The sequence below is a fragment of the Rhipicephalus microplus genome, chromosome 7 (assembly GCF_043290135.1).
Source record: "Rhipicephalus microplus isolate Deutch F79 chromosome 7, USDA_Rmic, whole genome shotgun sequence".
Taxonomy (NCBI): Eukaryota; Metazoa; Arthropoda; class Arachnida; order Ixodida; family Ixodidae; genus Rhipicephalus; species Rhipicephalus microplus.
The window spans coordinates 108,190,153-108,203,588 of record NC_134706.1 but is presented as its reverse complement, the minus strand read 5'-3'; the positions used below and the strand labels follow the sequence as shown (position 1 = coordinate 108,203,588).

Below are 13,436 nucleotides of genomic sequence, written 5' to 3'. Positions count from 1 at the left end.
ATAGTCCTATTACCGTTCGAAAAGCCCTCATTTGAGTGACCTGCCTAATTCTGCTCTCTAAAGAGACAAGAACAAAGCCTTAGTGGGTCACAGAACAAATCAGGGTTAAAAACTTCTTAGTCAAAATCCACATGAACAAATGGCCATGGACATGTGCATAAAGGCAAAACAACCTCCTTGGTCATAATAAAAAACAGTTTTTCTAAACTGGTCATAACCGACTCTATTCCGAAACAAAGCAAGCATTGGCAGTGAGATAGGTGGGCGTAAATTTATGGGTATAACGTACATGGCTGAAGCAAGCACAGGATGGGCTTGACAGGACTTAGTCTTGCAGTGGGCATAGTTAGACCTATTGTGATAATGATGATGATGATGGTTGAAGGCGGACAGCTGAAAAAGCGATTGGCAGATGGAGTGTTCGAGCAGCCTATCATAAATAAAAATAATTTCATGTTGTATTGGCGAAGTGTATGGAACATAGAGGCTACAAGGAGGTGCGGGTAAGCAGCACTTTTTGTTTAAACAAAGCCAATATATAGCTAGACGATCTTGGTAACGCTTGGGCGCGCACACAGTGGACAGGCAAACAAAAGGTGAAAAGGAAACAAACCAACTTGCCCAACTTTCCATCCTCTTGCACTGACAAGGGTTCATTGTAGGTTTATACTAAGCATTAAAGGAGATAGTCGGCGCATGTTCCTTTGCCGCAGTACTCGTACAGCAGCTGCGTATGTTGTAGAACAAGAAGTCGTGCACGAGTGTAAACTTGCAAATGAATACAAAAAACGAGTGTTTGAATGAAATATTACTCAAAATTTCCGAAATTGTCCACCATTGGAATAATGAATTCGACTCTCCGGTTAAGCGCTATGCTTACGTGGACGTAAGCATTTGTAGGGCTTGCATTGTATGCGTCAAGATCGCAGGAAATTTTGGTAGGCCGCGTGAATTTGGTCTCAGCGAGAGTATCGAGGCTAGAAAGTTGAGTCGCAGTCATTTATGTCGTGTCCACCGCACTGCCAAGAAAACTTGGGTCAAAGTTGCACAATGAAAGCGTGCCGAAATTTAATGCTGTGCTGACCCTTTACGCAGGACTGCTGGTCGCATTTCTGCGTGGCTTTGACCTCATCTCTGTTGGCGGCTGTCTGTACTTCCCGGTGGCCTTAATATGTAAGCATCTTCTAGAACTTTGTGTCTCGCTCAATTAATATATTGTTTCTTAATATACAGCAATATAGAGGGAGGGAAAAAATTGGCGGATCCGATGTACAGTAGGAATCGATGATATGCGAAGCACAAAAAAGAAAGGTCGATATGTCACTTTAAAATCAACCCAACGTTACGACGCGGTAATAAATTATGCCATACATGACTTCCATGCCATTATTATTATGTTTGGACATGTCATTTTCTTTCGTCGTCTATTCACGTCACGTGATACCAAATTTGGTATATATGTGGAGCTAGTGAAAGGGCCGCGAGCAGGCTATGAGCGTAGCATGCAGCCACCATATTTTAATGACACGCGTATGATGATTATTATATATACCTTCGCCATCCAATGACATCACGTAACGCCCAACTTTGTATATGTGAAACGAGCGAAATGACCGCAAGGGCACTATGAGCGTAGCACGTACTCATGTTTTACATGAAACGCATGTCATGATTATCAAGCTTGGACGTGTCAGTATATGTAAAAATAGAAAAACAGCCTCAAGCGAATTATGAGCGTGGCATGTAGTCATGTTCTTACATCTCACTCATCTTATGATTATCATGTTAGCAGCAGTCATACACCTTGCTCGTCCATTCACGTCACGTAATATGGAATTCCGTTTATGTGAAGCTAGCGAAACAATTGTGAGGGCACCATGATCGTGTCATGTAGTCATAACTTACATGACATGCATGTCATAATTTTCACGCTAGGGTTTGTCACTTATGTTCGCCATGCCATCATGTCATATATTAGCAGTTTTGCAATATTGCCGCGAACCATGCATTGGATATGTTTATTTGTGTTTTGTTTTTTCGGCCTGGCTACGCCGGCTTGTGCTATCGCCGTGTTCACAGCGTTTCGAACAAACGCTACCGCAGCGTTTCGAACAAACGCTATCGAACAACGCTTCAGGCGTTGTTCGATAGAAACAACGATTCAAGCGTTGTTTGTTAGAAACGCTGTTCGAACGAACAGCGTTTCTAACAAACGCTATCACGGCATTTCCCGATACAATTCGACTATTCGAGAAACCCTCGCGCCGAGGGATATAAATTCCCGCACAGCCGATGCCGCGTCATTCGATCGCCGACGCTCACTAGCGTGCCCGTCGTTTTGCTGGCCGCTGCTTCGCCGCCTGTGTATTTTTTTCAGTTGTTAGGGGAGCACAGGTTCGCTCCAATAAATTTGTTTTCCTCATAGACAACTGCGTCGTCCTTTGCTGCGTGACATCTGGTGGAGGTGCGGGGTACATGAACCCTAAGCAATTGCCAAGCCGACAAGCACGCCCAACTCTTGTCAGCCGCCGACAGCAAGGCCTTCAGCCAGAGTTTGGACTACTCCGGGATTAAAAAAGGAAAGAAGACGTAAAAATCACGATGATCAACGCAGGCACCATGACCAGCGCTACCAACCCTCCCGTCGTTCTGCAACAACCTCGTGAGCCCCCATCATTCCGAGGATCTCCTGGTGAAGACCCGGAAGAGTGGCTGGAGAAGCTGGAGCGCATCCGCATCTTTAACAGGTGGGATGACGAAGAAACTTTTCGTCATGTCTTCTTCTATTTGGAGGATGCAGCTCGAACGTGGTTTGAGAACCATGAAGGCTCCCTAACCGACTGGACTGTCTTTAAGAGCGAATTTCTCAAAACATTCCCTACGGTTGTGCGGAATGAACGAGCCGCCCTTTTGTTGGAGACGCGAATGCAACACCCTAACGATGGTGTTGTACTGTTCGCTGAGGAGATGAAGATGCTGTTCCGGAGAGCTGACCCCGAAATGGCAGAAGAGAAGAAGGTGCGCTTTCTGATGCGGGGAGTTAAACAAGAGTTCTTCGCTGGACTCATCCGCAACCCCCCTAAGACCGTCGCTGAGTTCGTCACCGAGGCTTCGATGATCGAGAGGACCTTGGATATGCGTTCGTGGTAATACGATAGACCACTCAACACCCTTTCGGTGAACCCGGTAAACGCCCCTGGATTGGCGACAGAAGACTTGCGGGAGACCATCCGCGCCGTCGTTCACGAGGAACTGAGGAAATTGTTCCCAGCAACGCCGCAGCCCCAAGTCGCCTCCCTCACTGACGTCGTCCGCGAGGAGGTTCAGCAAGCACTGGGAAATTCCACGCCGTCGGAAGCATCTTGCGAACCACAAGCGATGACCTACTCCGCTGCTGCTCGTCGACCCCGACCCGTCCCAACCAGTTATCAAGAGGCCCCGCCGTACCGCCGCCCAATGTCGCCCGCCCGACCCCCTGTAACCCGAAACCAGGCGCCCAAGAAGACCGAGGTGTGGCGAACGCCAGATAATCGTCCGCTGTGCTACCACTGCGGAGAGGCCGACCACGTCTACCGCCGCTGCCCGTACAAGAGGCTGGGTTTGCGTGGGTTCTCCGTCGACGCGCCCCACCCGCGAGCCGCCCAGCACCCATTTGAGATCGAAGAATACTTGTCGAACACCAGCCGTGGACCATCCCGTTTCAACCGTCTGCCGTCGCCCTACCCGTACCAATCCCCCAACTGTCGTAGCCATGCTGACTTCGCCCGTGGAAGGTCCCCCAGCCCACGAGGAGGAAACTAAAAGCAGCAACTTCTGGAGGTGAAGTTGCACAACGGCGAGAAAATGAAAACCCTTCAACGACGCAAGACCGTGATTCACGACATGCCCTCATCCCGACGACCCGACGACACCCTGACGAGACGCCCGAAAACGATGACAGCTACGCTGCGCGACGCGTACCCGAAATGACGAAGCCTGCCGCTGAGAAGACGACGATGACGACGCATAGTGCCCGACCATCAACACGTGCAAGCTGCGATACGACGCCCCGACGCATCCGAAATTCGAGGAAAGCGGCATCCGACGTCCAGTTGTCCATCGACGGCCTTGACGTAGTCGCCCTCATCGACACGGGAGCCGACTATTCGGTCATGAGCGGGCCATTCGCGTCCAAGCTAATGAAAGTTATGACTAGATGGGACGGTCTGCACATACGCACAGCAGGAGGCCACCTCGTGACCCCAAGTGGAATGTGCACATCGCGCGTCACCATAGACGGCACTACCTACCCTTCGGAGTTCGTCATTTTGCCTAACTGCTCCCGCGACGTAATTCTCGGAATGGACTTTTTGACAGACAATGGCGCAATAATTGATCTGCAGACCAGGTCGATAACGTTTTCTTCCGATCACTGACGACGCCGCAGCCGAACCTCGGACACCGTGCTGCTGTAAGGATCGCCGACGATCACGTCACCCTGCCACCCCGCGCAAGCTTGATGATCGCCGTCTATTGTGAAGGTGCTGCTCTTGACGTCGATGCTATCGTGGAGACTGACCAAAGGTTGCTTCTAGACCGCGGTGTGTCTGTCGCAAGAGGCATTGCGCGGTTTAAGCAACGCAGATCCCACGTTTTGGTCACCAAATTCACCGAGGAGTACCAGCTTCTAAACAAGGGCGCTGCAATCGCGTTCCTCGAAGAAACACAAGAAGCGAGTCAAGTGATTGCGGTCGCCACCTTTGAACGCGCACGCGCAGATGCTTCCAGGCTGCCACGTCCTTTTGACCTGAACCCGGCGCTGTCGCAAGAAAATCGGGACAGATTACTGGAGTTGCTCCGTCGCTACAGCGAGTGTTTTTCTTCGAACTCGAAGTTACGTCAGACACCTTTGGCGAAGCACCGGATAATAACCGAAGATGGAGCCCGACCAACCAGACAGTCACCGTACCGCGTTTCTTCACACGAGCGCGAAGCCATCCGGACTCAAGTTGATGACATGCTCAGCGACGACATAATACAGCCATCAAAAAGTCCGTGGGCTGCGCCGGTTGTACTCGTGAAGAAAAAAGATGGCACTTTAAGATTCTGCGTTGACTACCGGAGACTAAACAAAATCACCAAAAAGGACGTGTACCCCCTGCCACGAATCGACGACGCCCTCGACCACCTCTGCCACGCCAAGTACTTCTCATCCATGGATCTGAAGACCGGCTACTGGCAAATTGAAGTGGACGAGAGAGACCGAGAAAAGACTGCATTTATAACCCCGGACGGTCTATACGAGTTCAATGTGATGCCGTTTGGGCTGTGCACGGCGCCCGCAACGTTTCAGAGAGTCATGGACACTGTGCTAGCAGGCTTGAAGTGGCACACTTGCCTCGTATACCTCTACGACGTTGTCGTATTCGCCCGGACTTTCGATGAACAACTCACAAGGTTGGAATCTGTACTCGAGGCCATTCGTACGTCGGGGTTAACGCTGAAGCCTGAGAAGTGCCGTTTCGCGTACGAGGAACTCAAGTTCTTGGGTCACGTCGTGAACGCCGCGAGAGTCCTACCTGACCCAGCAAAAACATCAGCCATTGCGAACTTCCCAAGGCCGAAAGATAAGAAGGGTGTGCGAAGGTTTCTCGGACTGTGTGCATACTACCGGCGCTTCGCCGCAAACTTCGCACGCATTGCAAAGCCACTCACGCGCCTGACGAAAGAAAGCACCCCTTTCAGCTGGGAAAACGACCAAGAAAAGGCATTCTGCGAGCTGCAACAACGCCTGCAAAACCCGCCCGTGCTCGCTCATTTCGACGAAAACGCCGAAACGAAAATGCACACGGACGCCAGTGATATCGGTTTGGGTGCCGTCCTCGTCCAAAAGCAAAGCGGTTACGAAAAGGTAATCGCCCATGCAAGCCGTGGTCTGTCGAAGGAGGAGAGAAACTACTCGGCCTCCGAGAAAGATTGCCTGGATATCATATGGGACATTTCAAAATTTCGCCCATACGTCTAAGGTAGACCATTTAAGGTTGTGACAGATCATCATGCGCTGTGTTGGCTCGCCAATTTGAAGGACCCCTCTGGCCGTCTTGGGCGATGGAGCTTGCGCCTGCAAGAGTTTGACGTTACAATATTCTACAAATCCGGCAGGAAACACTCCGACGCCGACTGCCTGTCCCGCGTCCCCGTCGACCCACCACCACAGGACTCCGATGAAGACAGCGCGTTCTTCGGAGTCGTGACTGAGAGCGACCTAGCCGCTCAGCAGCGTGCCGACCCTGACCTCCGCGCCATGATCGACTACCTCAAAGGACGCAACGTCGCCGTGCCTAGGGCGTTCAAGCGCAACTTACCAGCAAGCCTCAAAAACTCCCTCTTAGAGAAGAAGAATTTCAACCCCGGTACGAGAACGAATTATCTACTTGTCATCCCCGCAGACCTTCGTGACGAAATTTCGGAAGCGTGCCACGACGACCCGTCTTCCGGACATCTCGGAACAGCTCGCACGATTACAAAAATCAAGGCGAAATACTTCTGGCCCCACCTTACATCCGATGTCACCCACTACGTCCGGTGCTGCCGTGACTGCCAGCGACGAAAAACACCACCGACGAGACCAGCCGGACTTCTGCAGCCGATCGCCGTCCCAACGAGGCCCTTCCAACAGATCGGAATGGACCTTCTGGGCCCGTTCCCTACATCTCGATCCACGAACAAATGGATCGTCGTAGCGACAGACTACATGACACGCTACGCAGAGACCACCGCTCTTCCTAGGGGAACTGCGCAAGAAGTTGCAAAGTTCTTTATTAACCAAATTGTGCTGCGACATGGAGCCCCTGAGGTCCTAATCACTCACCGCGGAACGACCTTCACTGCGGAGCTCATGCAAGGAATCTTACGCTACAGCAACACAGATCACCGAAGAACGATGGCGTACCACCCCCAAACGAACGGACTAACGGAATGGCTCAATAAGACAATCGCGGATATGCTGTCTATGTACGTCGACGTTGAACATAAGACGTGGGACGAAGTCCTCCCGTACATCACGTTTGCGTACAACACGGCTATTCAAGAAACCACGCAGATGACACCGTTCGAGCTCGTCTACGGAAGACGGTCGACTACGATGCTCGACGCCATGCTTCCGCACGTAGAAGACGACGACCTCAACGCCGACGTCCAAGGATACCTCCAACGTGCGGAGGAGGCCCGCCAGCTCGCTCGAGCTCGTATAACGGACCAGCAACTGGTGGATGCCGGACGCTACAATCTCCGACGCCGAGACGCCGAGTACCATCCTAGACATCGTGTGTGGGTTTGGACTCTCATTCGACGACGTGGACTGAGTGAGAAACTTCTACGACGCTATTTCGAACCCTACCAGATTCCACGACGTGTTGGCGAACTAACGTACGAAGTGATCCCCGATGGGGACTCCCGTACATCACGACGACGCACGCGGCTCGAAGTCGTCCATGTGGTTCGCTTAAAACCTTTCTACGGACGATAGAACTTTTAATTTGTGTGGACTGTCCCTTATGTTAGCATCGGGTCGATGCACTCTTAGAAGGGGGGGGGGGTAATGCCGCGAACCATGCATTGGGTTTGTTTATTTGTGTTTTGTTTTTTCGGCCTGGCTACGCCGGCCAGTGCTATCACCGTTTTCACAGCGTTTCGAACAAACGCTACCACAGCGTTTCGAACAAACGCTATCGAACAACGCTTCAAGCGTTGTTTGTTATCGAACGAACAGCGTTTCTAACAAACGTTATCACGGCTATCCCGATACAATTCGACTATTCGAGAAACCCTCGCGCCGAGGGATATAAATTCCCGCACAGCCGACACCGCGTCATTCGATCGCTGACGCTCACTAGCGTGCCCGTCGTTTTGCTGGCCGCTGCTTCGCCGCCTGTGTATTTTTTTTCAGTTGTTAGGGGAACACAGGTCCGCTCCAATAAATTTGTTTTCCTTATAGACAACTGCGTCGTCTTTTGCTGCGTGACAATATGGCATGTGAGCGAAACCAACGCAAGAGGAGCAAGGCCATGAAAAGCAAATCATGAAAATTACGACAAAGATATCATGACTTTCATGTTATGACTAGTCACTAATGCTCGTCATACAGTCATGTGTTGCCATGCCATTTTAGGTGTCGATACCATTATCAAAACCGTCAGGAGAGCTAAAAGTCATGGGTGGCCAGATAGATAAGTGATAGATAGATAGATAGATAGATAGATAGATAGATAGATAGATAGATAGATAGATAGATAGATGCACTCAAAGTCGGCAAAGTTCGCGAAGAAGTACTTCGCATTTTATAGGAAACGTCTAATTAGCATATAGGTATAAATTAAAGGTAACCATGTGGTCCTTTAGATGAGGTTTATTTTTTGCTCTTCAGAAAATCAGAAAATTGCCGTAAATGTCTTCTCAGGGGTTCTTAATAGAAAGACAGAGTCGTTGAACGCCTCCAATTGTGCCCTGTCAGTACAGTGCCACATTACGTGCAATGCTTTAAAAAAATAGTCTTTAGTGCTGTTTGTTTCCCATTCCAAGATGATTCACTTAAACCGTGTATATAACAACCACTATTTTTCAGCCTGGAAGCAGTCGTGATACATTAGTGAATGATCGGTCCTTTTTTCGCTGAAGATACACGTGACATTGCCGCGAATATATATATATATATATATATATATATATATATATGTGTGTGTGTGTGTGTGTGTGTGTGTGTGTGTGTGTGTGTGTGTGTGTGTGTGTGTGTGTGTGTGTGTGTGTGTGTGTGTGTGTGTTACGGTGTCTGGTTCCCCACCAACACTTAGCGGCAATGTTTCACGTTTTGCAGGCTATGGTTTAGGCCTTATGATGACGTTCGTCGGCCTCTACCTGATGCGCACGGCCCAGCCCGCACTTTTGTACCTTGTACCGTTCACAGTAATACCTACGCTGGTGATTGCACAGTGCAGAGGCGAGCTCCACGACTTATGGAACGGAAAGATGGCAAGTGTTTCAAGTTGTTTGTGTGCGTCTCGTTTCCGTATGGTGATGTGTTAATCTCGAACAATAGAAATGGCTAAAAAGAGCACTGACAGAGCCTAGTCCGCCTTTTCGTCCATTTCTTTAGTTCCGTGTCAGCTTAGCACTACTTCATGACTACGACTTCCTCGCCCGACAGACTGTTCTTGAATACAATATACGAAAAAGAAAATTATAAGCTGGACCAAAGCCGAAAGATCGGAAGTGGAAGTTATGGATAGCGTTTGCACTCAAGGTTTTTGGACGACGCTACATACCGAAGCGTCCTGTTAGTCTCACACAAAAGGCTAGCATTACTAGTGACAGTGACTGTGGCTACGCAGTCGTGTCATTTGGTAAGTATTCGGTGTTGCGACATGATTATTCAATGAGCACTGAGCGTTCCTTAGGCTTTACCAACACTGTAAACCAGTGCGTACTACTATAGTGGTTTCAAGCAAGCAAAGCTCTCTTTTGAGTAACAATAATTGAGAAGTTAGGGTGTAAGGAAGTTTTTTTCTCCACAAATAGCTTTTAAAATGGATGTTTTATAACAATGATGTGTGGGTTTTATATACCAAAACTGGATTATAATAACGAGAGATGTCGTAGTGGGGGCCTCGGGAAATTTCGAGCATGTGGCATTATTTACCATGCCATGAGATCCCAATTTACATGGTCTTCTGCCATTGCGCCTCCATATAAGTGCGACCGCCCCGGCCGGAATCAAACGCGTGACCTATGGACCAGCAGCGAAACACCATATCCCCTGATCTGCCGAGACGGACTTGATGTTTCAACAAAATCCCTCTTTAGAAGGTAAGGGCGTTATGCGTTATCCAAACACCCGGGGTCTATATGGCGGCGTGCCAGGAAACAACCAAGAATTGCCGATTACAGAATTGCGGAATATTGGGCGAGTTTAGATTAAAAGATTTCTGTATTTATACGCCAGTTCTTTATATGTAATGCCAATTTACATGAAACGAAAATATCCCCACTGTCAATGATTAGCGGGTTAAGGTACTTACCTATAGATATACCGGATGCTTGGTGTAAGACATGAAAGCGCAAACGCTTTGCTAAATAACTTTTTATAGGAGGGATTTCAGCAGACGTTGTAACTCTATAAGGAATTACTATTATGGCTGTATAGCAGTTATTTCGCTGAAAAAAAATATTGGCAGAAATAACCAAGACGAATTATCTCTGATGTGCAGCCTCCAACATTCAGAACTGGTTGGGCTTCTCAGGTTAGAAACACTCATGCACATACCTGGGTATTTATTTTGTATCCTGAGAGCCCATGCCTGGCTGTAATATCTGTTGATTATTTCTTGGTTTAAATGAAATAAAACCTGTAAATAAAGAAAAAAAAGTGCAAGAGCCTAACGTATTTTACAATATGCTTTGTTGTGTGTGTGTGCGTGTGGCTGGGTGCGTACGTGCACTTATGATGATGTCTTCTGTTACTGCATGCTCCCTGACTGGTAAGCTTTGTATTTCACGGTTTCTTTAGTAATAAGGGTGTTTGTGGCATTGGTGCCAGGCCATGATGACGGCGCTGGCCCGTTGGCAAGACTTCATGGTATGGGTGTTTTGATCCGTGAAAATGCATTTTTGCTGAGGTGTGAAGTTGCTAATCATAGACGCGGCGAAACCACCTGACTTAGTCTGTGGGATGAACGTAAACAGCCTAATTATCCATTTCGTTTAGACCATAGTATTCACTAATGCTGGTGTGCGAGCCTCGGTATTACACTCCGACAGCTCCGACAGCTGTTTAGCAGAGGTGCTGGTGTTTGCACACGCGACCCTCAGGCAAGAATGCTATCGGCCGAACACTGTCTCGCAGGCTGCCAAATTGATTTTACGGATGCAGTGTCCACTTCATTTCGTAATTTGAGCAGCCAAGTGGTCTGCGTATTTCTGAAAATCTAACACTGTCGATACTGTACTGCAAGCAGCGCAACTCTCATAACAGAGCGGTAGGCGTGTTGTGAGCGTGAGAACAAAAAGCAAATATCCACCCTGGCAGAGCTAAGTTATGACGTTAAAAAAACGAGCCTCAATCTTACTGCTAAGTTGATTATCATCATGTCATGTGCTTATTCATTATCTGTGGCGGTATGTGTTGTTAGTTGTCACTAAAAAATTTTGCTTCTAAGTTTTCATTCTTCTAATCGAATTGACTATCAATTCCGATTGACTAAATGCAGAGTATCTGTTTTATGCATACTTTTCTCATTTTTCCACATATTTCTTAACAATAAGCAAGAGTAACGACTGGTGTGACGTAATCATTTCTCGTTGTGTCTTTATTCTAAGTCCTGCCTTTCTTGATCAGATTTATCGTCCAAATTTCTCTGGCATTGTCCTGTTTGCATGACAGTAGCTAAGCGGCATTTCAAAACCTCGATATCTCTGACCTCAAAATGAGTAGCACGCAGATATGTGGCTACATTGAAGCGAATAGACTTGAGGGTATATACACGCGAACAAGTTACATCTAACCACCTCGTACGAGCGTGCAGCGCTTTTGACATCTGACAAATTTATATTTCGTTTCAGTGCCATTGGTGAAGCCCTGAAGATTTCTAGTTTATAAAGAGTGTTTAATGGTGTAAAGCACTTGGTAATCGACCACGGAAGAGCAGAAAGCCGTCCCAGACCAGCCCAGTGCTTAGGAAAAATTGTGAATGCTTTAGGGCACTACACGTAATCTACTATGGGAGAGCCAAAGGCTGTAGCGGCCAAAAAGAATACATTTCGTTAAGAAATAGAAGTTGTGCTGTACAGCTAACATAGACTAACATACTATGTTACTCTATGCACTTAACTTCTCCATACACAAACCAAACATCGAAAACAAGTAAAGACAGTGCATACATCTACAGCTCTTATGTTGCAAAATTGTTGGTTAGCAAACAGCAACAGCTGGATCTAAATTGTATTAAACCGCTAGAGCCTTGCTAGTGCCCATTCATCATTACGGTATTGCGCACAGCTTAGAACACGAACACTGAAGCACACGAACTAATTGATTGATATGTGGGGTTTAACGTCCCAAAACCACTATATGATTATGAGAGACGCCGTAGTGGAGGGCTCCGGAAATTTAGACCACCTGGGGTTCTTTAACGTGCACCCAAATCTGAGCACACGGGCCTACAACATTTCCGCCTCCATCGGAAATGCAGCCGCCGCAGCCGGGATTCGAGCCCGCGCCCTGCGGGTCAGCAGCCGAGTACCTTAGCCACTAGACCACCGCGGCGGGGCAAGCACACGAACTCAAGCCTGAACTTTCGACTGAATATATTGAACTGACATATCATGCTTTTATGCAATCGCGCTTCGTGGTGGCAAAAAAACAAAGGTTGTCATAAGTCATTTACAAAATAATTAGCAAGTTCATACCGATAACCACTCATGCCGGGGAAAGGCACCCCGATTGCATCTCCCTGCTTTGTTTCTGCATTGAGTTGAAACTTTGCGTTTGTGTCCTATGGTTTGGTGGGTCTCCTAAGAGGTGCGCAGTATTAAATAAATAATTATTTCATTAAAGATTAACATATAATAAATAATAATGAATGAAGAAATCGGTCACTGAAACAATCAACCAAAAATTGTTTCTTTACACCATTTGACATATAAGGTGAAAAGAGATAACTGGAGAAAAAACTGAAAGTACTTCAGCTAGACAAACCTCCAGCCACCCCCCCCCCCGCCCCAGTAGACATTATTGAAATTAGTTTCAAAACAATACAACACGGCATGTTAAACTCATCAAGCGTAATTCTTGTCATTATGGCGTAAGAATGAATAGATGACAAACTGGCCTAAGCTGGTATGCCTGAAAGTGTCATTTTTTAACATTCATTCCTATCACTTCATCGCAGCCGGAAGAGCCCAGCCTTTTGGAGGGCGACGTTTCAGGCACGGAGCAACCCTCAAAACCCATCGACGCCTAGAGCAACCTGATGGCTCAGCTCGTGCAGATGGTGTTCTAGGCTGCAGTATCATACAGAATCACATTAGCGGGCGGCGCCATGCAGTGTTTCTTTACTCACGAAAAGTTGCTCCAGCGATCACGCCTACGTACCGCGTGAACAATTGTTTGGTCATTTCTATGACTTATCATATGCATATTTGAAGAACGATGCGTAACATTCAAAATTTCTTTATCATAACTTCGTCATGCACCTCTACCACTCTGCTGACACTAGAGTTTGTATAAATATGAATCCCTGCAAAATACCTTCGTAAGACCATAAATACAGTGCGACAATCCACGCAATTGACCATAAATACAATCGAAAGGTACAATAAAAATTAATCATATTTAGTGTTCATTGTAACCATTATCACGCAGTCATTAGGGCTCCTACAGGACGCAAATCTGACAACTTTGGAAT

The 13,436-nt window shown here is 47.6% G+C and overlaps 1 protein-coding gene across 1 annotated transcript in view; it reads left to right on the top strand.

Moving 5' to 3' along the window:
* The window catches only part of LOC119179115 (signal peptide peptidase-like 2B), a 47,715-nt gene extending 34,723 nt beyond the window's left edge, over positions 1–12,992 (top strand). The window contains exons 13-15 of the mRNA XM_075870072.1: positions 1,096–1,173; positions 8,852–9,006; positions 12,921–12,992. Of these exons, the coding sequence (XP_075726187.1) occupies positions 1,096–1,173; positions 8,852–9,006; positions 12,921–12,992 (305 nt within the window). The remainder of the gene's footprint in view (positions 1–1,095; positions 1,174–8,851; positions 9,007–12,920) is intronic.
* The last annotated feature ends 444 nt before the right edge of the window (positions 12,993–13,436 follow it).